Here is a 25,992-nt window from a genome sequence, read left to right as displayed (position 1 = left end):
CAAAAAATAATTGAAGCTAAATAATCTTATACTAAAGAATGATTGGGTAAAACAGCAAATCATAGACATAATTAATAACTTCACCCAAGAGAATGACAATAATGAGACATCATACCAAAATGTGTGGGATACAGCCAAAGCAGTAATAAGGGGAAGTTTTATATCTCTACAGGCCTACTTGCATAAAATAGAGAGAGGGCCAACGAATTGGACTTACAACTCAAATTTCTAGAAAAGGAACAAATTAAAAACCCCCAGACAAACACAAAACTTGAAATTCAAAAAATAAAAGGTGAGATTAATGAAATTGAAAGTAAAAAAACTATTGAATTAATTAATAAAACTAAGAGTTGGTTTTATGAAAAAACCAACAAAATAGACAAACCCTTAGTAAACCTGATTAAAAAAAGGAAAGAGAAAAAGCAAATTGTTAGTCTTGAAAATGAAAAGGGTGAACTCACCACTAATGAAGAAGAAATTAGAACAATAGTTAGGAGCTACTTTGCTCAACTTTATGCCGATAAATTCGATAACTTAAATGAAATGGAAGAATACCTTCAAAAATATAACTTGCCCAGATTAACAGAGGAAGAAGTAAGTAGTCTAAATAGTCCCATCTCAGAAAAAGAAATAGATCAAGCTATTAACCAACTTCCTAAGAAAAAGTCCCCAGGACCAGATGGATTTACATATGAATTCTACCAAACATTTAAAGAACAACTAACTCCAATGCTATGTAAACTGTTTGAAAAAATAGGGATTGAAGGAGTCCTAACAAATTCCTTCTATGACACAGACATGGTACTGATACCTAAACCAGGTAGATCGAAAACTGAGAAAGAAAACTATAGACCAATTTCCTTAATGAATATTGTTGCTAAAATCTTAAATAAGATATTAGCAAATAGACTTCAGAAAATCATCCCCAGGATAATACACTATGACCAAGTGGGATTTATACCAGGAATGCAGGGCTGGTTTAATATTAGGAAAACTATGAGTATAATTGACCATATTAATAATCAAATTAATAAAAACCATATGATCATCTCAATAGATGCAGAAAAAGCATTTGATAAAATCCAACATCCATTCCTACTAAAAACGCTTGAGAGTATAGGAATAAATGGACTATTCCTTAAAATAATAAGGAGCATATATTTAAAACCTTCAGTAAACATCATATGTAATGGCGATAAACTAGAACCTTTCCTGTAAGATCAGGAGTGAAACAAGGTTGCCCACTATCACCATTACTTTTCAATATAGTACTAGAAACTCTAGCCTCAGCAATAAGAGCTGAGAAAGAGATTCAAGGAATTAGAGTAGGAAATGAGGAAATCAAATTATCACTTTTCGCAGATGACATGATGGTATACTTAGAGAACCCCAAAGACTCTGCTAAAAAGCTATTAGAAATAATTCAGAATTTTAGCAAAGTCGCAGGATACAAAATAAATCCACATAAATCCTCAGCATTTTTATACATTACCAACACAATCCAAAAGCAAGAGATACAAAGAGAAATCCCATTCAAAATAACGGTCGATAGTATAAAATATTTGGGAATATATCTACCAAAGGAGAGTCAGGAATTATATGAGCAAAATTACAAAACACTTGCCACAAAAATAAAGTCAGATTTAAATAATTGGAAAGACATTCAGTGCTCTTGGATAGGCCGAGCGAATATAATTAAGATGACAATACTTCCTAAACTAATCTATTTATTTAGTGCTATACCAATTAGACTTCCAAGAAACTATTTTAATAACCTAGAAAAAATAACAACAGAATTCATATGGAACAACAAAGGGTCGAGAATTTCAAGGGAAGTAATGGAAAAAAAGTCAGATGAAGGTGGTCTAGCTGTACCTGATCTAGAACTATATTATAAAGCAACAGTCACCAAAACCATTTGGTATTGGCTAAGAAATAGAGTAGTTGATCAGTGGCATAGGTTAGGTTCACAGGGCAAGATAGTGAATAAAAATAGCAATCTAGTGTTTGACAAACCCAAAGATCCCAAATTTTGGGATAAGAATTCATTATTTGACAAAAACTGCTGGGAAAACTGGAAATTAGTATGGCAGAAACTAGGCATGGACCTACATTTAACACCACATACTAAGATTAGATCAAAATGGGTCCAAGATTTAGGCATAAAGAACGAAATCATAAATAAATTGGAGGAACAGAGGATGGTTTACCTCTCAGACTTGTGAAGGAGGAAGGAGTTTGTGTCCAAGGGAGAACTAGAGACCATTATTGATCACAAAATAGAAAATTTTGATTACACCAAATTAAAAAGTTTCTGCACAAACAAAACTAATGCAAACAAGATTAGAAAGGAAGTAACAAATTGGGAAAACATTTTTACAGTTAAAGGTTCTGATAAAGGCCTCATCTCCAAAATATACAGAGAATTGACTTAATTTATAAGAAATCAAGCCATTCTCCAATTGATAAATGGTCAAAGGATATGAACAGACAATTTTCAGATGATGAAATTAAAACTATTTCTACTCATATGAAAGAGTGTTCCAAATCACTATTGATCAGAGAAATGCAAATTAAGACAACTCTGAGATATCATTACACATCTGTCAGATTGGCTAAGATGACAGGAACAAATAATGATGGAGGGGCTGTGGGAAAACTGGGACACTGATGCATTGTTGGTGGAGTTGTGAAAGAATCCAACCATTCTGGAGAGCAATCTGGAATTATGCCCAAAAAGTTATCAAAATGTGGATACCCTTTGACCCAGCCATACTACTACTGGGCTTATATCCCAAGGAAATACTAAAAAAGGGAAAGGGACCTGTATGTGCCAAAATGTTTGTGGCAGCCCTTTTCATAGTGGCTAGAAACTGGAAGATGAATGGATGTCCATCAATTGGAGAATGGTTGGGTAAATTATGGTATATGAATGTTATGGAATATTATTGTTGTGTAAGAAATGACCAACAGGAGAAATACAGAGAGGCTTGGAGAGACTTACATCAACTGATGCTAAGTGAAACGAGCAGAACCAGAAGATCATTATACACTTCAACAATGATACTGTATGAGGATGTATTCTGATGGAAGTGGATATCTTCAACATAGAGAAGAGCTAATCCAATTCCAATTGATTAATGGTGGACAGAATCAGCTACATCCAGAAAAGGAACACTGGGAAATGAGTGTAAACTGTTATTTTTACCTTCTGAATCCAATTCTTCCTGTGCAACAAGAAATTTGGTTCTACACACATATATTGTATCTAGAATATATTGTAATATATTTAACATGTATAAGACTGCCTGCCATTTGGGGGAGGAAGGGAAAAAATCTGAACAGAAGTAAGTGCAAGGGATAATGTTATAAAAAATTACCCATGCATATGTACTGTCAAAAAAAAAAAAGTTATAATGATAAAATAAAATAAAAATTAAATTAAAAAAAATAATTGTAATATATACAATAAGACTTTTGTATTTTTAACCCAGATAAATTATTGTTTACTTTTTTTTCTTATTCATTTTATGTGCAGGGCTCTATGTGATACTCCTGGTGTTGATCCAAAACTTATTACTAAAACCTGGGTATATAACCACTATAGATGGATTATATGGAAACTATCAGCCATGGAATTTACCTTTCCTAAGGAATTTGCTAGTAGGTGCTTAACTCCAGAACGGGTGCTTCTCCAACTGAAATATAGGTAAGTATAGAGCAGCAATGTTAATTCATAGAGATTCATAATTTGAACCATACATGCCAGAGATGACAGCACGTTTCATTGATGCTTAGATTGGATATCACTACAACTCATCCTCTTCCTGTCTATGCAAGCCACTGCCCATCATTCGTCATTCTTTCCCCCAATGACTACTAATACCTGATACAAAATTCAAAGTTATTATAAAACCCTGTCCTTTTGAAATGCCAAAAGAATATGAATATGAACGGCCAGCCTAGCAAATAATGTTCCAATGCTAATGACTCTGTATGGTAACAGAACTGGGTTAAATTTGTATAATTTTTACTTATGTTTATATTCATGTGATTACAATATGAATTGCCAGATTGAGTGCGTTTTAAGCTCTTCCATGTAGGGTGTTTTTTTGTTGTTGTTTTGTTTTGTTTTGTTTTGTTTTTTGTTTGTTTGTTTGTTTTTTTACCCTGTGACTTTCCAGTTCACCAAATATAAAACTTGTACTTTTTAATATTGTATCTTTTTAGATATGACATAGAAATTGATAAGAGCAGAAGATCAGCTATTAAAAAGATAATGGAAAGAGATGAAACAGCTGCAAAAACATTGGTGCTTTGTGTTTCTGAAATAATTTCATCAGGAACAAATATGTCTATAACTGCCAACAGTAAAAACAGTAAGGTGGACACCAAAAAAGAATCAGCAGTTATTGAAGTTACAGATGGATGGTATGCAATTAAGGCACTGTTAGACATTCCCCTCTTAGCTCTCTTACACAAGGGCAAATTGACTGTTGGTCAGAAGATTATAACTCATGGAGCAGAACTGATAGGCTCTCAGGAGGCATGCACACCTTTTGAAGCTCCGCCATCTCTTATGTTAAAGGTAAAGAAAATCTTATTCTTTGTTTCTTAAAATTTATTAGTAAAATTTAAATAGAAGTTTTGCATTATTGAGCTTTTAAAATCTGTTTATAAATTTTATTTAATGAAAACCTACTCAAAGTATAAATTCAATAAGCTGAGTGCAATTAATGCCTAATTAAACATTCTTTTTAAAACTTTTTGGGAAAGTAACAAGTTTTTCCTATCCCAACTATCCATCAACATAACAAGCAAAGTAATGGTAAATTTTGGGTCAGATGTTTTAGTTCGGCTTTCATTTTCCTGACATCTTACCAGCTTCCTTCCTCTTGTGCTACCTCAGTAGAGACTTTGCTCCAGTGGGATTAAGTAGCCAAGGGCCATGATGGAGCACCCTTTTTGCACTTTTGATTATATAAACTAATATATGTGTAATGTCTATTTTTAAAATTGAATATAGATGAAAAAAGAAAAGTTGTAATCAACTTTTTCGTTTTGAGAATTTTTAATTTATTCACATTTAATTTTTCCAGCTTTCAGCTAATAGCACTCGACCTGCTTGTTGGTATACCAAATTGGGCTTCTTTTCAGATCCCAGACCGTTTCCATTGCCCTTATCATCACTCTTTAGTGAAGGTGGAAATGTTGGCTGTGTGGATATAGTTGTTCAAAGAGTTTATCCTACCCAGGTATGACATAAGCTTGATACTTCCAATTGAATTTATATAAACAGTCTTCATGCTGCACACAGAAATATACTCATGTCTTGTCATTCATAGAAATCATGGTCTATAGATTGACAATGAACACTGGATTAGCAAATATAAAATTATTGTTTTGAGGGGAAATACAGAGTTGGGTTACTTGTGCACTTTTGGTCATAACATTTACTTCAGCACTTTCTGGAATAATTTCATTGACAGATCAGTGAATTTCCTCTTACTTTTTTTGGATTGTATTATTAACACATTAACCTTGAATTCATGCTAATAGCACTATAGCGTTTGCCTGAACAAAGCTTATCTAACTCACATATCTTCTGTAAGGACATCAAAGCCTTTTTGTGCTAGCATTATTTTTGGGGGTCATTTTAAGTAGCAAAATCACACACACAAAAAAAAACATAAAGATGTGGAAAACATGGCATTAGATGGACTTCAAAAAGGATAAGTAAGTTCAATAATTTTTATTTATAGTGTAGTATAGAAACAGGAATGTAGAGCATTGCCTTATTTGACTTCAGATGTACATCAGGAGGCTCAAATTTTTGAATTTTATTCATATTTGCAAAAGTACAGTTAATATTGATTTGGGGGAATTTTCAAATATGGAATCTCCAAGTAATGAGGATCCTCTGTATATTTATACAGCATCACTAAACAAAAATCTTTTGCCATTACCATAATATAGACAATTCTACTTGATAAAACCTGTTAACTTTCAACATTCTTTTGGAAATATGATAGAATGCATGGAAGCTGGATTTTAAAATTTTAATCTAGATATTTTTGTAAAACATTCAAGTGGATGGAGAAAACATTATCTGGATTATATATATTTCGTAATGAACGAGCAGAAGAAAAGGAAGCTTTAAAGCATGCAGAATGTCAGCAAAAAAAACTGGAAGCCTTACTTACAAAAATACAAGCAGAATTTGAAAAACATGAAGGTAAATATTTCAAAATTTCACTTATGTAAATATATTATTAGAAGTTTTAAATTTTAACATAATTTCTCTTCTTGTTAGAAGGCTTTATGTAAGTTTTTCTACCAACTAGGAATTGTTCAATCTAGTTATGCTTGCTAGTATTGTTTTCAGTCTTTTCTGACTCTTTGTGACCCCATTTGGGGTTTTCTTGGTAAAGATACTGGGGTGGTTTTTCATTTTCTTCTCCAGCTCATTTTACAGATGAGGAAAGTGAGGGATACAAGGTTTAATGACTTGTTCAGAATCACACAGCTAGTAGTCTAAGGCTAGAATTAAATTCAGTTCTTTCTGACTCTATGGCTAGTGTTCTGTCCACTGTCCCGTTTATTCTTAGTATTCTAGTTAGTTTTCACTTTATTCACTGTGTAAAATTTTCAGTGAGCTAGTTCAAAATTGTCATATTTGTATGAGAATTATGAATTTACTAATTCTCTGAGAGATGTATTTATTGCACAAATCTGATAACTCTTCCTTGCTCAGAAAACTCCAGTGGCTGCCTCTGACTTCTAGGATCTGATAAAAACTCCTCTTTCTTACATTAAAACACTTCCCACTCTGATTCCAGCTGGCCTTTCCAGAGTTATTTAACATCAGATTACTTCACATACTATTTTTCTGTCACACTGTTTGGCTTGTGCTCGCATTGGTTTATCTTGTACATGATATTTCATCTTCTATATCTAGGCCTTTGAATAGATGGACACCAAGGTATGCTGTTTTATTAACTACGCCTCCTAGATTCTCTAGTTTTCCTGAGAGATCTGCTCAGGTGCTTTCACAGACTTTTCCTCTCACCTACAAGTATGCCCCTAACATTGCTTATTTTGATGTTTGTCCTTCATTCTGGCAGGAACTGTTCATGACATCAGGAAGGTAAGGCTTGAAATGAATTGAATTTGAGTGAAGAAAACTTGTGTAACAGTCACCAATCTCACTTTCTCCTCCAAAGCCATTTGGGGTCCAGTGGCCAGATATAGATTAGGACGACTGGAGATGGCCCTGAAAACAGTGGAAGGCCTAGATCTTTTTAAGCTAAGGTTTTCCCCAGATTTCATTTTGACTGAAGCAAAAGCCATTCAGTGATTAAGGCTGCCTTCTTTTCTACTTTTCAGTCACATTGTTCTGCTTTTATTCACTATGGTTTTATCTTGTACATCTCTGGGCCTTTGTATAGACTATCTACAGGTAGCAGTTTTCTCAGCTTTGCCTCCTAGACTAACTTTTCTGAAAGCTCTGTTTAAGTGTTATCTCACTTACAAGTCTGTCCCTAAAGTTGCTTAGTTTGACTATATGATTGTCATATTTAAAAGAACAAACATAGGGCAGCTAGGTGGCGTAGTGGATAGAGCACCAGCCCTGAATTCAGGAGGACCCGAGTTCAAATGTGGTCTCAGACACTTAAAACACTTCCTAGCTGTGTGACCCCGGGCAAGTCACTTAACCCCAGCCTCAGAAAAAGAAGAAAAAAAGAAAAAAAAAAAAAGAACAAACAAAAAACTCTTCTTTTTGGCTTTTAGAGCCCATCATAACATTTCTTCCAGACAGCTAAAGAACCAGATCAAAGGTTAAAAGTTAATAGGCTTTATCAGGTAGAACTGTCTATGTTATGGAAATGGAAGAAGATTTTTGTTTAGTGAAGATGTATAAATAAATCAAAAGATTTCAGAAGTTAAGAAAAAGAGTACTGATCCAGTTTGTAAGGAATTGAGAGTCAAAAGAAAAGGTGCAGTCATCTTTTGTGGGTGGCCTTTTCAAGGGATTTGGCCATAAAGGACAAAAGAAATAGGAAAATAGCATGAATGGAAAGATCAGATGAAGTGAAAAAGACTTGGGCATATTTGTAATCACTAGAGAATGAGCCAATAAAAAGGGAAAGATTGAAGTGAAAGAGTGGAGATTACAGAGGGAGCAATCTGATGGAGGAAATGGGATAGAATAGGATCATTTGTTTAGGTAAAGGGATAAGCCTTGCTAAGTAATGAGGTCACATCTTCATATGAAGGATGAAGGCAAAGATAGTGACGGAAAGCACATGAGTGACAGGAGATAAGGAAAAGGGGAGAAGTGGAAGTTCATGGCAAATGTATAAACTTCTGTGAAGTGTGAAGCAAGATTTTCAACTGAAGGTGGGAGGTTTGAGGAAAGATAAAATTTAGAAGAGCTACTTCTAAAGATGGAAAGAGGGATAGTGATTTGAAAAGGACATATGATAAAATTGCCTAATAGCAGTGAAGGTCCACTTGGAGTTTTATAACAAATTTGTAGAAGACACATTGAGGACAGCTACATGATTGCCTTCACCTTCATTTCCACCATGTATGTATAAGGCTATGGGAGTGATCCAAGACTGAGATTTGTCAGAATCCAATCAGTGACATGTTAAGAGGGCTAGAAAGTCTAGAGGTGAAGACTGTATGTAGAATTGAACTTGTTCACCATGGGACGAATCTGGGGCAAAGATGAGAGAGTGACTAATACAAGGGAAATGGCTTGAAAAAACCTAGAGAGTGAGGGACTGAAAATCATGATATGGCCAAAGAGTGGGGTTTAAGTGAAGGGAGAGGGAGATACAGAAAACCAATAGATTATGACCAGAATGAGAAAGGTTGGGAATTTTTAAACATGGAGGTGGTACATTTGTAGGTGATAGCAAAATCTAATGGATGAGCACCTTTGTGTGTGCCTGAAGAGGGGTGGAGGAGTATCTTATGGGAAGTGAATAGGTTGAGGAACTTAGTGTTTAGGTTCTTTGAGGCTGTCAGTATTTATGTTGAAGTTTCCAAATATAAAGATATGAGGGGAGGAAATGAGAATTGAGATATTGAGAAAGGAAGGAGAGTAACCTTGAGGTCTAGTTACCAGGTTTTGATTAGGTGGTGAATCCATATGGATAGTATGAACCTCAAATGAGAACTTGCTGAGTGTTGGGGATAGAAGAGGAACCTGGAAATGACAATGGGGAGCAAGGAGTTTTATTTCAATTCCCCTATTCCTACTAGAGGGAAATGAGTGAAGGTACAGTCAGTACTGAAAAAAAGTGGCCCAGGAGGCCAGGTCATCAATGGGTTTGATAGGTTTCAGTGATAGCTAGAAGATGGAGAATTAGAGAAGAAAAAATTTAGGATGAAGGGATGTTTGGAACAAATATTCCAAAGGGTACAGTAGAAAGAGTGGGCAGACTTTGGGGTAGGAGAGTTGAAGGGGATGGGAATAGGATTTAGACGATGGACCTACAGTAGTTTGGAATCCCTGAGATGTGTACACACAGGTGAGAATGATTATTCATAAGTGGAAGCTACTATTCCTCTTTCCCAGGAGAAAGCTGGAAATCAGGCTGGAAACAAGCACATCAAAAGATGGAAGGCACATTATTTAAAAAATGAATGATAAGCAGGATGATTTCAGAACAACCTGAAAGACTTGCATGAACTGAGTCAGAGTGAAGTGAGTAACAACATTGTATGATGTGCAGATATGAATGAACTAGCTATTCTCAGCAAAACAGTGATCCAAAACAATCCTAAAGAACTCAAGACAAAAAGGATGCTATCTGCCTCCAAGAACTGATAGATTCTAAATTCTTCCTTTCTTTCCTTCTTCTCTTCCTTCCTAGAATCCTTCCTTTCTTTTACACTCCATCTTTCTGTCTTTCTCCCACAAAATAGAATATGCTTTACATACTGGCCCATGTATAAACCTATATTAGATTATTTATCATTTCAGAGAGGAGGGATGAGAGAATTTGGTAATCAAAAAATTTTTTTAATGTTAAAGACAATTTTAAATGTAATTGGGGAGTAATTTTTTTTTTTAAAGATAGAAGATATATAGTCATATGGGAGACCCTGTTTGACTAATCCTCTTCCTTCTGAAGTTTGGAGAGTACCAGCAAAAAATATAGTGGAAAGTGTATTGAATTTGGAATTAGAAGATTCAAATTCAAATCCTGGCTCTGCCACATAGAACCCTTGTGATCATAGGCAAATCACTTGCTATTTCTGGACATCAGTTCTTCATCTATAAAAATTTAAAGGTCTCACCTAGCTCTTATTTTATAATCCTGTGAATATATTTTTTATATTTCATATGTTTCTAGTTTTATAGATTTTTTTTTTTTTTTTTTTTTTTTTTTTTGAGGCATGTAGTCCTAGAGCCAGGGAAGACTTGAGTTCAGTCTTGGCCTTTTGCACTTATTATCTGTGTGACCCTGGGCAAGTCACTTAGCCTCAGTTCCCTCAACTTTAAAAGGGGGAAGGGGGCACTATTAGCACCCCATCTCTCAGAGTTGTGAAAATCAAATGAGATAATAATTGTAAAAGTTGCAGGTGCAACATAAATGCTTAATCCTTTCTCTTCCCTCTCTGTTTTTTTCCCTAATCATTGTCAGTTCTAAATAATCACTATATCTAGTGCTCTGTCCATTTCACCAATAGAATGTAAGCTCTTTGAGGACAGAGACTGTTTTTTGTTTTTAGCTTGTGTACCCCTCACATAGCACAATGTCCAACATAGAGTAGGTTAATAAGTAATTATTGAATTGTCTTGAAATTTGATATTCATGTTTTTTGTTTCATCATTGTGAGGGAGCCCAAAAGACTCTTAGATTTTCTTTCCATGCTGTTTTCCAGATAAATAGCTTTTGATATTCGGTCTCTTGTGTGTCTGTTCAATTTTTCCATCTTTTGACTTTAAGGAATTCTGAATTTTGAGTTCTGGATTTTCCATTTTTTTTTTCCTTAGGACCCACCTTTTCTGAGCCATTTCCTCTTCTTTCATTCTTTCAGTAGAGTTTTCAGCTACACTGGCAGCTTGTGTCCATTCCATAGGTCTTCCTGCAGTTCTGATTAGATTTTTTACAGAATACTTTTTTGTATTCTTTCCTCATTCTGACTTTTAGTGATCTCCTCCTGTCCTTATACCTTTATCCCTGAACTATATCTTAACTTTCAATTTCTGAAGGGTTGAGGACTCTAGGAGAGATTATTTTACTGATTATTCCTCTCTCATCAACTTGTAGTTTCTTTAGTTTTTCCTTATATTTCTCATTTATACAGCTTTTTAATCTCCACATCCATATTTATTTATGGTTTATAAATCTGGACAGCAGTTATCAGAAGCAGCAGATGCTCCACCATATGTAGATCTATCTACCTTTTTTATTTGTTTGAAGATTTTGTTTAACACTTCATCTTTTCCTATAATACTAAATTGTATATCTTAGAGAAAATAACAGCGATATCATTGGTTTAAAATATCTCACTAGATCATTGCTATTTTGAGTACACTTATATAAATAAATTCTTTCCCTTTTATTCCATAGTAAAAGTATTACTATCAAAGGAATGAAATAGACAGTTTGGTTTTATTAGAGTAGTTGAAAACTTAATATAGAATTATTTTCTGGTTTTCGTATATATAGTTTTTAAAATAGTCAGTGTGTAACTTGGTTCACTAGTTTACAGTTTATTTTTAAAAGTTATAGGGTCAGCTAGGTGGCACAGTGGATAGAATACCAGCCCTGAAGTCAGAAGGATCTGAGTTCAAATTTGATCTCAGACACTTAACACTTCCTAGCTGTGCTGATCCTGGGCAAGTCACTTAACCCTAATTGCCTCAGCAAAAAAAAAAAAAAAAAGAAAGAAAGAAAGAAAAGAAAAAGAAAAAGTTGTAAATAAATATATGTACATTTCTGGCATTTTAACTTTATTTGTCTTTTTTAAAAGAAAACAGTGCAACACAGCATGGGCTATCACGTATTCTAACAAGACAGCAGGTTCGTGCTTTGCAGGATGGTGCAGACCTTTATGAAGCAGTTAAAAATGCACCAGATCCAGCTTACATTGAGGTGAGTCATTTAAATGATCCAATTACCCTAATATCTAAGTTGGGAACCCTAAGCACTTTAGGAAACTGCATCAACTCCATTCCTTCATGCATTAAAATGCTAATTGAATATGTGGTACCCCCTAGAAAGTCTAAGAAAGATGATGTAATTCCTTGAATTAGGTAGCAATAAGAAGCTAAATTTCAGGGACTGATTGCAAGAATTAAAGGTGAAAGGAAGGCTAGGTGGATGGAGAGAATTATTGTTTAACATTTTCCCAGATAGCAACCCTATATATGATTTATACATAAATCTTCCTCTAATTTCATTTACTTTAGAATTTCCTTATAGATCTTATTCATCTTTCCTCTTTTTACCTCTATGTAATTAAGATGTTTCATCCAATCCTAATTATGATGGCTGTAATATACTTGCCCTTAAGTCATTCTTTTTTTCTCAAGGAATACCCACATCAGAATCTTCTATTCCTCTTAATTCTTGCCTTTATACTAATATTTACAAATATGCTACCTCAAATCCCTTAGATACCCCAATTCAACCTTCTTGAATCACTTGACGGGCTTTGTAGAACTTTATTCACAAATAGGAATGGTCACACAAAATCTCAACTTTACCTATATAGTTGGAATTAGAAACTTGAGTTGTATCCCGTTACTCCACTTTTCCCTATATCTAACCTTTCCTGAACCCATTCTTCATGGTTATTAAAATCTCTAATCTATCTTTCATCACTTGCTTAAGCTATTACCCCTAACCTGACTTCACTTACTTCCTTCTCTTATCTCAATCTAATTGTTAGGCTCTACACTGTCCTCTGTTTTGAAATTCCTTGTCTTTTGTTGTTGCCAATGATATCTTGGCCAAACTTTCACCCTGGATTATTCCTGCCTCCTTCCTCCTCCACTTCTACTGGAGCTATTAAAAACAGCTGGAAGAAGTTTCACAAGTATGCTTACAACTGAGTACATTTAAACCCCTCCCCCCCATATTATCCAGCTCAGCTGAGCTTTTACTACAGCAATGAAGTCTTTTTCTCCAGCTTTCCCCTGACTGTCCCCTGCCCCACTTGATTTTTACTTTACCAAAAAAAATTAAGGCCATTAAGTGTGAACCCTCTCTTGTCTTCTTTTTATTTCAGAATTCCTTACCATGATCTCCCATTCCTCCTTTCTCCCAGTCTGTGACTAACAGCTCTTCTGCCTCCTAAAGCTAAGCCTTCTTTATCTATACTTTAACTGTATCTCTTCCTCTCCTCTGCATTCTGAATTATCCTCATTTTATCCTTATTCTCTCATACCAAAATAATGTCTCCTTTCTGGATATTAATGTTGCTGCCTCTCTCTTGGTTTCCATCCCAATGGTTTGATTTCTCCTTCATCATGTGTATCATAACCCCTAATTTTGTGATACTTTATTCTAAGATCTCTCTTCTTCTCCTTCCACATTTTCTCAGTGATCCTATCAGCTCCATTAGGTTTAGCAGACTTATGTACAGCCATAGGTATACACTGTAGTCCAATTTTCTTTTGGGCTTCACTTTCACATCTCCAACTGCCCACTGGACTTTTCAAACTAGATGTTCCATATGCACTTCAAAATCAATATGTCCAAAATTAAACCCATTATCTTTCCCCTAAATTCTTTCAAATTTCCTATTTCTGTCCTAAACACTTCAAGGCAGCCCAGATCCTACTTCTAGATTGCTCTAATTTTTAAAAAATTTATCCTGATACCAATTTTCTTTATAAAAAGGGGATAGTAACAATATCTGCCTCCAAGGGTTATTGTGTCAATAAAATGAAATGATACTTGTAAAACATTTTGCAAATCATAAAGCATTATGTAAATACTACTTTATTATTAATAGTAGTAGTAGTCATGATAATATACTTTCCTTTGTAACTTTGCAACTTAAAGCTATTGCTTCTTGTTGAACTCTGTGGAACCAAACTAAACAAATCTGAATTCATCTTCCACATAATCATATATTATTATATGTGAAGACAGCTATCTTGTCTTCCTAGAGATTTCTCTAAGCTAATCATCCCCAGTTTTTTCAATTGATGCTCATGGTAATATAATGGTTGTAAAACTAGCTATTGGTAAGAATAAGAAGTTACATGTATGTAATGTAGCGTGACAAAAATAATATTACTTAGTGATATACTGATTCTGGGGAGAGAAATGTACCAAATATGCAATTTGGCACTATGTCCAAAGGGTTATAAAAATGGGCATACCTTTTGACTCAGAAGTACCAAGGGTCTGTATGCCAAGGAAATCATAAAGGAAGGAAAGGGACTTATATGTACAGAAATGTTTGTAGCAGCTCTTTTTGTGGTGACAAAGAATTGGAAAATGAGTAGATGCCTATTAATTGGGGAATGGCTGAATAAGTTATGGTATATGAAAGTTATGGAATATAATTCTATAAAAAAATGATGAACAAGCTGATTTTAGAAAGGCTTGGAAAGATTTACATGAGATGATATTGAATGAAGCAAGCAGAACCAGGAATACATTGTACACAATAACAGCAAGAATATGAGATGAACAACTATGGAAAAAGTTGGTTCTTTTTAGTGGTTCAGTGATCCAAAACTGTCCCAGTAGAGATTGGACAAAAAAATGCCATCAGCATCCAGAACAAGAACTAAGAAAATACAAAGTAAATCATCACATGCTGTGTTCACAGTTTTTGTTGGTTTGGTTTATTATGTTTTTTCCCTTTTGTTCTGATTTTTCTCTCCCAACATGATTCATAAAGAAATGTATATTTTAAAAGTTTACATACACACACATACATGTTTAAAAATAAAATAAAATACATCTGGGGGGGGGGAACAGATTGCTTTTACCTAAACTAGGTCCCAGGTTATAATTAAGAAGTTCCTTGGGGAAAACAAATTATCACTCTTTGCAGATGATATGATGGTATACTTAGAGAACCCCAGAGAATCAACTAAAAAGTATTAGAAATAATCTACAACTTTAGCAAAGTTGCAGGATACAAAATAAATCCATATAAGTCCTCATCATTTTTATACATCACTAACAAAATTCAATAGCAAGAGATACAAAGAGAAATTCCATTTAAAATAATTGTCGATACTATAAAATATTTGGGAATCTATCTGCCAAGGGAAAGTCAGGAACTATATGAGCAAAACTGCAAAACACTTTCCAAGCAAATAAAGTCAGATCTAAATGATTGGAAAAATATTAAGTACTCGTGGATAGATTGAGCAAATATAATAAAGGTGACAGTACTAACTAGACAAATCTATTTATTTAGTGCTATACCAATCAGACTCCCAAGAAGCTATTTGAATGACCTAGAAAAAGTAACAACAAAATTCATCAGGAAGAACAAAAGGTCAAGAATTTCAAGGGAACTAATGAAAGAAAAGTCAGATGAAGGTGGTCTAGGTGTACCTGATCTAAAGCTATATTATAAAGCAGCAGTCATCAAAACCATTTGGTACTGGCTAAGAAATAGATTAGTAGATCAGTGGAATAGGTTAGGTTCACAGGACAAAATAGTCAACAACTATAGCAATCTAGTGTTTGACAAACCCAAAGACCCCAGCTTTGGGGATAAGAATTCACTATTTGACAAAAACTGCTGGGAAAATTGGAAATTAGTATGGCAGAAACTAGGAATTGACTCACACTTAAGATAAGATCAAAATGGGTTCATGATTTAGGCATAAAGAATGAGATTATAAGTAAATTAGAAGAGCATAGGATACTTTACCTCTCAGAACTGTGGAGGAAGAAGGAATTTGTAAAGAACTAGAGATCATCATTTATCACAAAATAGAAATTTTTGATTATGTCAAGTTAAAAAGCTTTTGTACACACACAACTAATGCAGATAAGATTATAAGGAAAGCAATAAACTGGGAAAACATTTTTACAGAAAGGTTCTGATAAAGATCTCATTTCTATAACATATAATTGACTCTATAAGATATCAAACTATTCTCCAATTGATAAATTATCAAAGGATATGAACAGACAATTTTCAGATGAAGAAATTGAAACTTTCTAGGCATATGAAAAAGTGTTCCAAATCGTTATTGATCAGAGAAATGCAAATTAAGACAATTCTGAGATACCACTATACACCTGTCAGATTGGCTAGGATGACAGGAAAAGATAATGACAAATGTTCGAGGGGAATGTGGGAAAACTGGGACACTGATGCATTGTTGATGGAGTTTTGAACGAATCCAACCATTCTGAAGAGTAATTTGGAAGTATACTCAAAAAGTTATCAAACTGTGCTTACCCTTTGATCTAGCAGTGTTACTCCTGGGATTATATCTCAGAGAGATCTAAAAGAAGGGAAAGGGACCCATATGTGCAAAAATATGGCAGCCCTTTTTGTAGTGCTTAGAAACTGGAAATTGAGTTGATGCCCACCAATTGAAGAATGGCTGAATAAATTGTGGTGTATGAATGTTATGGAATATTATTGTTTTATAAGAAATGACCAGCAGGATGAATATAGAGAGGCTTGGAGAGACTTACATGAACTGATGCTAAGTGAAATGAGCAGAACCAGGAGATGATTATACATTTCAACAACAATACTATATGAGGATCAATTCTGATGGAAGTGGCCATCTTCAGCAATGAGAGGATCCAGTTCAATTCCAACTAATCAGTAATGAACAGAACCAGTTACACCCAGCAAAAGAACACTGGGAAATGAGTGTGGACTACAACATAGCATTTATACTCTTTCTGTTATTGTTTACTTGCTTTTTGTTTTTCTTCTCAGGTTATTTTTAACCTTCTTTCTAAATCCAATTTTTCTTGAGCAATAAGGTAACTGTATAAATATGTATACATATATTGTATTTAATATATACTTTAACATATTTAACATGAATAAGACTACCTGCCCTCTAGGGGAGGAGGTGGAGAGGAGAGGAAAAGTTGGAACAGAAGTTTTTGCAAGGGTTATTGTTGAAAAATTACCTGTGTATATATTTTGTCAATAAAGAGTTATAATAATTTTAAAAATAAAAAAAAAAAGAAAAGAAAAGGGAAAGTTCAAATTCTAGTTCCAACACTTTAAAAAAAAAAAAAAATTCCTTAGGGGATGGCTGGCTCTTTCCATCTGAACTGAAGCTAAAATCTCATATGTATTGCTTCCACCATTAGAATGGAAGCTCCTTAAAAGTAGAGACTGTCTTGTTTTTTTATGTATTTCCAATGTTTAGCACAGTGCTTTGTATACAAAAAACCTATAATAAACTTTTTTTATTCAGAAAAAAAAAAAGTTCATTAGGTCCTGAGAGAATATAACAGTTTATGGCTTCAAAGGATGTTGATTTCTGAATAATTAATTATCCACTTTATAAAGAAGATATACTTAATAATTTTTATCACATTTTAATCTCTTATTAGCGTCTTCTCAACTGGCTACAGAAAACAGATTTTTAAAAATTGTCCTAAATATTTTCTTGATCAGCATTTTAAAATGTGTATATATACAAGAAGATTTTTTTTGTGGTCACAGGGCTGTTTCAGCAAAGAGCAGTTAAGAGCTTTGAATAATCACAGGCAGATGTTGAATGATAAAAAGCAAGCACAGTTACAGTCAGAATTCAGAAAGGCTGTAGCAGCTGCTGAAATGGAAGAACAAGGATTGTCCAAAAGAGATGTGACTATGGTTTGGAAGTTACGAGTCGTTAACTATGGAAAACAAGAGACAGATTCAGGTCAGTAATGATTATACATAAATGAGTTGCTTATCTTCTATTAGTTATTTTAAACTACATAATTACTCTTTTATGGCTAATCACAAGTGCAAGTTAAAGAATTTGGTATGTGAATTGTATTGCCTATGTAATTACTTAAAACTTAAGCCACTTCTCTTTTGAACTTCATTATCTCTTTTTTTTTTTTTTTAAGTTTAAATAATTCCTTTAAAATATTATTTTTAAATAGTTATATTGAGCATCTGGCGTCCATTATCAGATATATATTCCCTACTAAAGGAGGGAAATCGATACAGAATCTATCACTTGGCAGCATCACCATCTAAAAGCAAATCTGATAGAGCTCATATCCGATTAACAGCAACAAAGAAAACTCAATATCAGCAGCTGCCGGTATGAAACTTTTAACTCTCATTTTTACAATAAGAATAAAGTTATGTTAGTTTTATGAAACCTATGGAAACAGAATGTTCTTTAAAATGTTTTTTGTAGGTCTCTCATGAAACATTGTTCCAAGTTTATCAACCAAGAGAAGCATTGCCATTGAGCAAGTTGGTGGATCCATCCTTTGAACCACCTTTTGCTGAAGTAGACATAGTGGGATTTGTAGTTTTTATCACCAAAAAATCAGGTATTCTGAATGGGATTAAATGTGGCATTTTTATTTATGTATTCTGAATTTCATCCTGCTAGATAATGGTAGTAATTATATATTTATCTTACTTTCTTTTTATTATCATTGTAATAGTTAGATGTTATAATAATGTTATTACATATATTATTGTTATAAATACTAGCTAAATACAGTGTACTGTTAATTATAGAAAGTGGTGCATTGGATAGAGCACTAGGCTTGGAATCAAGCAGACTTATCTTTATAGATTCAAATTTTGCTTCAGATACTTCCTAGCTCTATGACCCCAGGCAAGTCATTTACTCTTGTTTACCTCAGTTTCCTCATCTGTAAAATGAGCCAGAAAAGGAAATAGCAAACCACTCCTGTGTCTATGCCAAGAAAACCCAAATAGGTTCATGAAGAGTCAGACGTGAACTGAAACAAAAACAAAATTAATATAAAGGATTGGAGAAAATTCTTGGTACATAATATTGCAGGCTTCATTAGTATACTAAACTGAGTAACCTGTGAAACCAGTATTAAGCCAGTATTTAGTACTTTGAGGTATACAAAGTGTTCTACTTCTGTTACTTTGATTTCTCATAATCTTTGAAAGGAGTATTACTACAAGTATTTTTACCTTTTAAAGATAAAGTTAAGTCTCAAAGAGATTGTGATTTTCTTGTGATCTTACTCATCCCCTTCCAAAGGGCAGAAGTGAGATTCAGACTCAGGGATCTCCTGACTGATTCCAAATAGAGTGTCTTCTCAGAACTTAATAAGTTCTGAGAATAATAAGTTCTTAATAAGAATAGTAATTTTCAAATTAGATTTTAATGTAATAAGCTAACTTTGCATGTTGTTCTTAATTCTTGTATTTTAAAAATTAATAAGTATTTGCTCAGACCAAAATCTGATTATCTAGACCACAAGTAATGTCTTATTGGTCTTTAAACATTTTATTATATATACAACAGGGACTCATTCATTGTAGCTCATTCACTGAAGTAATGATTTTCTTGATCTTTTCTCATTGTTTGTCATTCATTTGGGTACCCTCATGTCCAAATAGGGCTAATGAAAAAAACTGCATGATTGTTTAATTCCAATCTTAAGCTAGGGGGTATGATCAATGGAATCCTGGACTTAGGTCTATATTAGAATCCGACCTTAAACACCACCTGTGTGCCCCTGGACCAGTCACTTAAAAGATGCTGTAAGGATCACATGAGATGTGGGTAGTGGCTTGCAAAACTTAAGAGTGCTATAAAATATTAGGGTCATTATTATTCTTGCTGTCACAGAATCTCTTATTTTGATTGATGGAGAATTCTTAGTCACTCATTGGGGGTAAATCATTTAAGAGACTTCACAGATTTTTCCAAATTTATTTTCTTCAGTTTTGTTTTTATCTTTGGGATAAGCTAAAAACTGAGTGGGCACATTTGTATTTGTCTGCATTTCTGAATTTGTCCTATATAACTGGTAAATATATTCTTTCTTTTAAAAACATTCCAGGTGTTGCACCTTTGGTGTACTTGTCAGATGAATATTATAATTTACTAGCAATAAAGTTCTGGATAGACCTTAATGAGGATGTTATTAAAGTGAATACATTGATAGCTGCAAGCAACCTTCAGTGGAGAACAGAGTCCAGATCAGGAATTCCTACCTTATTTGCTGGAGAATTTTCTTCGTTTTCTGCTAGTCCAAAGGAAAGTCATTTTCAAGAGATATTCAACAATTTGAAAAGTTCTGTTGAGGTAAAATTGCTTCTTATTATAACTATAGATCTTAAAGTAGAAAAAATAGCAAGAGACTTTTTTTAAAATAAAAGTTCTTTGTTCAGGATCAATGAGTAATGCTAAGGAAAAAGAAAGTGACCTTTACATTGCTTAACTTAATTAAGGGAAACCACAAGAAGGAAGACAGTGAATGAACTATATAGGTTAAACACCAGAAATTCAGTTTAACTCATAAACTGAAGTGCCACCTAGATTGAATTCAATCCAACTGTTACTGCAGTGGCACCTGTGATTTAGTGGTTAGAACACTGGCCCTGGAGTCAAGAAAAGATGAGTTCAAATCCATCCTCAGAGACATCCTAGCTGTGTGACCTTGGGCAAGACACTTAGCTCTATTTGCCTCAGTTTCTTCATCTGTAAAGTAAACTGGAGAAGGAAATGGAAAACCATTCCAGTATCTTTGCCAAGAAAACTACAAATGGGATGGTCCTGAAGAGTTGGACACAATTCATATTGAATAGAAGCAACACATGGCTGTGGTGCCTACTATGAATTGTCCAAGAGTATATGTAATCTATATATTTGTATTTAAGATTCATTTCCAATATTTTATACTCTTTGCCCAGGTATTTTAATGTTTGTGGTTCTAAATAGAAGAATGAGGAAATTATCCTCACTGTACCCTGTACTAGTAGAATAGGAGTATATTCTACCTAAATCTATGTCATATTTTTTTGTATTATCTAAATGAAGGATGGCAAGTCTCTACCATTTAGTTAAAGAAGTAAAGAGTGGATTTTTGTCTGTCTCTTTCTCTCCCACACTTCTTTTGTTTGTGTAGATACTTTGATTATCTTGGACTTCAGATCTGCCACCATTGGTAGGTCCTATCTATGTTGAAGTATGTTTTAGTGTTTTTAGGGCTGCCATCATTTCTTCAGGCCCTCCTTTTTCAGTTCATCCTTTGATTCTAGTTCCTAAATATACTTTGAAAAGAGTGATTGTGAAGAGGTCAGCATCAGACAGATCACCTCATAAGTCTCTTTTCAGTTCTAAATTTATAAATTTTTTGTTGTGAGTTTTCATTTCACAAAGCTTTTATCAATTTGTCATTTTAGAATATTGACCTGTTTTGCAATGATGCAGAAAGTAAACTTACTCATCTACACAACGTACATAATTCTAAACAACCAAATGCAATCAAGGAATATAATTTAGACTCACCATCCCCTCAAACAAAACTTGGCCTGGGGCATGTGGTAAGTTGGTATTACTAAGAGCGTGTGCAAAGTGACTATGTGATGTTTAGTAATAAATGCAAGTTTTTATTTCAGTATCATTTAAGAATGAATTACAGTATCAGGCAAAGGAAATCTGGAATATGGGTGTTTTACTGTTTAATAACAACCACAAAACTATTTTTGGAGTCTGCCTTTGCAGGCTGAGTCTCTAATTCCAGAATTCAGTTTAGTAGTTGACCATTTGTTAAGAGCCTGCTGTGTGCAGGGACTTTGCTGGCCTTAAGAATAGATAAGACATTCAACAAAACAGTTCCTTCAAAGAACTTACATTTCATTAAGGAAATAACATGCTACTATCTTAAAATAATTGAAATTACTTTTAACACAGTTCCTTTATTAGTCACTCAGGGAAATGGCAGGTGGTGTAGTGGACAGAGTACTGGTCTTGAAAGTAGGAAGATCCTGCTTCACACGGGACATATTGTGCAAGTTGCTTAATTTCCTCTGTTTCCTCATCTATAAAATAGGTCTAATCATAGTACCAGCATTTCAAGGTTCTTATGAGGATTGAAAGAGATCAAATTATATAAAGCACTTTACAGACTTTAAAGTGCTATAGAATTCTAGGCTCTTCTTAATACTGTGATTATACCTGGAAGTCTTCAAAGCATTGGACAGAATCTTAATGATATCCTCAGGGACAAGATGAAGTGGTGTAAACAAATCAGTACATTGAAATGGATTTAGAAGTTCATTGATTGGTTGACTCAAAAGTCATACTCAATGTCATTGAATAAACTGATATAGATCTAAGAGGAGGTGTCTAGTGAGAGTGACACAGGGTTCTATTGGGCATGTTGATTGTATTGTCATATTTGTAGATGAACTGAAGCTAGGAGAAATAGCTAGTATTTGACAGATTTCTTTTTTTTTTTTTTTTTTTTTCATTTTTCCAAATTATCCCTTCCCTCCCTCCACTCCCTCCCCCCGATGGCAGGCAATCCCATACATTTTACATGTGTTACAATATAACCTAGATACAATATATGTGTGTAAATACCATTTTCTTGTTGCACATTAATTATTAGCTTCCGAAGGTATAAGTAACCTGGGTAGATAGACAGTAGTGCTAACAATTTACATTCGCTTCCCAGTGTTCCTTCTCTGGGTATAGTTATTTCTGTCCATCATTGATCAACTGGAAGTGAGTTGGATCTTCTTTATGTTGAAGATTTCCACTTCCATCAGAATACATCCTCATACAGTATTGCTGTTGAAGTATACAGTGATCTTCTGGTTCTGCTCATTTCACTCAGCAACAGTTGATTTAAGTCTCTCCAAGCCTCTCTGTATTCCTCCTGCTGGTCATTTCTTACAGAGCAATAATATTCCATAACCTTCATATACCACAATTTACCCAACCATTCTCCAATTGATGGACATCCATTCAACTTCCAGTTTCTAGCTACAACAAAAAGAGCTGCCACAAACATTTTGGCACATACAGGTCCCTTTCCACTCTTTAGTATTTCTTTGGGATATAATCCCAATAATAGCAATGCTGGGTATTTGACAGATTTCAATGCCTAGGATATAAAAATATTTGACTAGAATTATGTCAGACTACAAAATGATGAAATTTAGTGCATATGGTTCTTGCATACAGGTTCAAAATAATTAACAATGCAAGATAGGTTATGACAGTTGTGGTCAATCGGGTTAGATGAAAGCATCTAAATATCTTACTTGACTCAGAGTTTACCAAAAGTCAATTTTATGTTAAAAGAGCCTAAAATACATTAATAGAAATATGATGAGTAACCTTTATTCTCTGTCCTGGTTAGGCCCCCTATGAAGTATTTTGCTTGGTTAGAGTCTGTGGTTACTTTTTTCCCCCAAAGATTACCCAGCTGGGAGGAGTGTGGCAGTAGGATGGTGAAAGGATTCAAAATTTTGCTATATCAAACTTAGTTAAAGGAACTAGAGGTGAACCCAAAGACGAAAATATTGGGTAGGGAGTAGGTAAAAAAATATTGGGTAGGTAGAGAGAAGAAGAAGAAGAATTATCTTGAAATACTTGAAAGGTTGCCAAGTGGAAGTGGATTTTAAGATTAATTCTGCTTGCCTCCAGTAGAAAAAACTTGAATTAAAAGACAGATGTTAGTAATAGTGCATTTGTTGAGTATGTGGGAACTTCATCCACAATGGCAATGAGCTAAATATTTAAAGTCCTGCCTAATAAGGTAGTAAATTTCTTATCACCAAGAATCCTCAAATAGATCCAGAGTGGTGAGCACTTATTTGCTAAGGGATAGAAAGTCAGTTAATGTTTTGTGTGGGGGTACCTATTTTTAAGTTACTTTCAGTTCTGTTATTTTAAGGAATGACTTTTTCGTCTTCCCTTACAGTATAAACTAGTTTTATTTGGAATTTTACATTGCAATAGTGTTTTTTAGAATTATAATTCAAGACAGTGTTATGGTTGTTTGAATATACTGTCTTCACTATTTTTTACAAGTCCATTGTCTTTATTTAAACCTGTAAATTTTTACTTTTTTTCTTCCCTGGGTCTGTCTTTGTCCCTTTTTTTTTTTTTTTTTTTTAATGTTATTATAAAACACCTTTATTTTAAAATATTTCCTTCTGAAAGAATTAATTGATATTTACAGGTATTAAATAATATGACATGTTATTAAAGCATTTATTTGGCTTAGGGTTATTCTTTTTCTGTTGAATTTTTGCTTCCTATTAGATAACCACTTTTCATAGTGAACCAAGTCATCGCTGTCCTGAAGAGAATTCTGGTCTTACCACTAGCTCAGACAAAATAACCCCAACATCAGACTGTAAAGGAAACGGAAAAATGGATGACCCCAAAATCTGCAAAAAGAGAAGATCATTGGATTTCTTCAGTAGACTGCCTTTACCTCCACCAATTAGCCCAATTTGTACTTTTGTTTCTCCAGCTGCACAGAAAGCATTTCAGCCACCACGGAGCTGTAGCAACAACTACAGCAAGCCCATTAAGAAAAATAAATTGAATTCTCCTCCAATGACAACATTAAAAACATTAAGTGGAACAAATATGGTAGAAAATGATTTGATTGCCGATGAAGAACTGGCATTGATAAATACACAAGCCCTTTTGTCTAATTCACCTGAATAAAATTAAGTAAATAATTACTAAAAATTCATAGATCCACCAGCAGAGAATTGTCCTAAAATTGATAGATATGGGAAATATTTCTTAAACCATTATTGAAGAAATTACGATTGCTAAGTAAAATGAAATAAGTTTTATCAGAAAAGCTCAAAGTGACAAAAAACAAAAGAGAAAAGAAGTAATATCACATCCTTTATTTCCGATTCTATTTTGTAAAGACTTGCATAATTTGTACTTGTATATATGTATTTTTTTAAAAATTTAAATATAATAATGTGAAATGGGAGGAAATTGTCTTATTTTCAAGATTCTATAAGTATTCATAAGTATGTATGTATGTATGTATGTATGTATTTACTTAATGGAGAAAAGTGCTTTAAATTAAAATAGTTGTATTTTTTCCACTGTTTACATGTTTTCCCTGCTTTTTATTTTATGTTGTTATTGCTATTATTACCAGTTATATTGTTATTTGTTATAAACCTATTTAATGAGCCTCTTTTTACAATAAGAGATGATTTTTTAACCTCTGTTGACATAAGTTCTTAATATTTATTCTGAGAAACATTACCCTCTTAGCAATCATTTCTTTGATGCATGTATTGATACTTTTATGGGATGGGGTGGGAGAAGTTATAGTTGTTTTTAAACTATCCAATTTCAGTTGTTGAATTTGAAGCAAGTTAGTGTTACAACAGGGTTTTCTTTACAAATAAATTTTTATTCATCAGCATTCTGACTGCAGAAATAACAGCATACAGCAGCTTAATCCTTCTGTCAATTGAACTTAATTATAATATCAAAAATTAATATTCTATTGCTTAAATTTAAAATTTCAATTTTTAAAGAAATTGATTACTAAGCCAGGTATCATTACCAATAAATGTTTTTATTATATGTTAAACAATGTGACAACCACCAAGAATACAAAGAAAGGCAAAAGCATGGCTTCTGCCCTCAAAGAATTCACATTCCGATGGGGGAGATAACATCCAAAGAATTATGTGTAATTTATAGACAAATATACTGAATAAAAGGGAGATAATCTCACATGTAAGGTAACATTGGAGTTCAGGAAAGACTTCTTGCAGAAAGTCAGATATCACTTAGTCTTTAAGAAAATCGGGAGGTGAAGGCGAAGAAAGGAAAGTATTCCAGGCATGATAAAAAGCCCCTAAAGGTCACAAAGAGGAAGATCATAGATTTGAAGGAAACTAGGAAAGATGAGAGGCCGAGGTGAGAAAGAGAGCTGCAGGTGAAATGCCCCAGTCAGGAGTGTCATAGGCTTGGAACAGCAAGGAGCCATGAATACTTGGAAGGAATGAAGTGGAAGGGAAATGAAAGGTAGGAAAGGCCAGTTTGTGAAGATCCAC

General features: G+C 33.9%; 1 protein-coding gene across 8 annotated transcripts in view; it reads left to right on the top strand.

Moving 5' to 3' along the window:
• BRCA2 (BRCA2 DNA repair associated) overlaps positions 1-25,030 on the top strand; it is a 73,403-nt gene extending 48,373 nt beyond the window's left edge. For 5 of the 8 annotated variants that reach the window (XM_074303526.1, XM_074303525.1, XM_074303523.1 and 2 more), the window contains 11 exons: positions 3,539-3,709; positions 4,231-4,588; positions 5,100-5,255; positions 6,091-6,235; positions 11,998-12,119; positions 17,653-17,854; positions 18,084-18,247; positions 18,347-18,485; positions 19,989-20,233; positions 21,334-21,474; positions 24,209-25,030. In XM_074303526.1, the coding sequence (XP_074159627.1) occupies positions 3,539-3,709; positions 4,231-4,588; positions 5,100-5,255; positions 6,091-6,235; positions 11,998-12,119; positions 17,653-17,854; positions 18,084-18,247; positions 18,347-18,485; positions 19,989-20,233; positions 21,334-21,474; positions 24,209-24,622 (2,257 nt within the window). In that variant the 3' untranslated portion in view covers positions 24,623-25,030. Of the gene's footprint in view, positions 1-3,538; positions 3,710-4,230; positions 4,589-5,099; positions 5,256-6,032; positions 6,236-11,997; positions 12,120-16,611; positions 17,633-17,652; positions 17,855-18,083; positions 18,248-18,346; positions 18,486-19,988; positions 20,234-21,333; positions 21,475-24,208 lie in introns of those variants that run through there. The other 3 variants (XM_074303529.1, XM_074303531.1, XM_074303530.1) reach the window with 3 other exon arrangements.
• Positions 25,031-25,992: the final 962 nt, after the last annotated feature.

The sequence above is a fragment of the Sminthopsis crassicaudata genome, chromosome 3 (genome assembly GCF_048593235.1).
Source record: "Sminthopsis crassicaudata isolate SCR6 chromosome 3, ASM4859323v1, whole genome shotgun sequence".
Lineage (NCBI taxonomy): Eukaryota > Metazoa > Chordata > Mammalia > Dasyuromorphia > Dasyuridae > Sminthopsis > Sminthopsis crassicaudata.
Note: the sequence above shows the minus strand (reverse complement) of the source record. Positions and strands in the feature narration are given on the sequence as shown.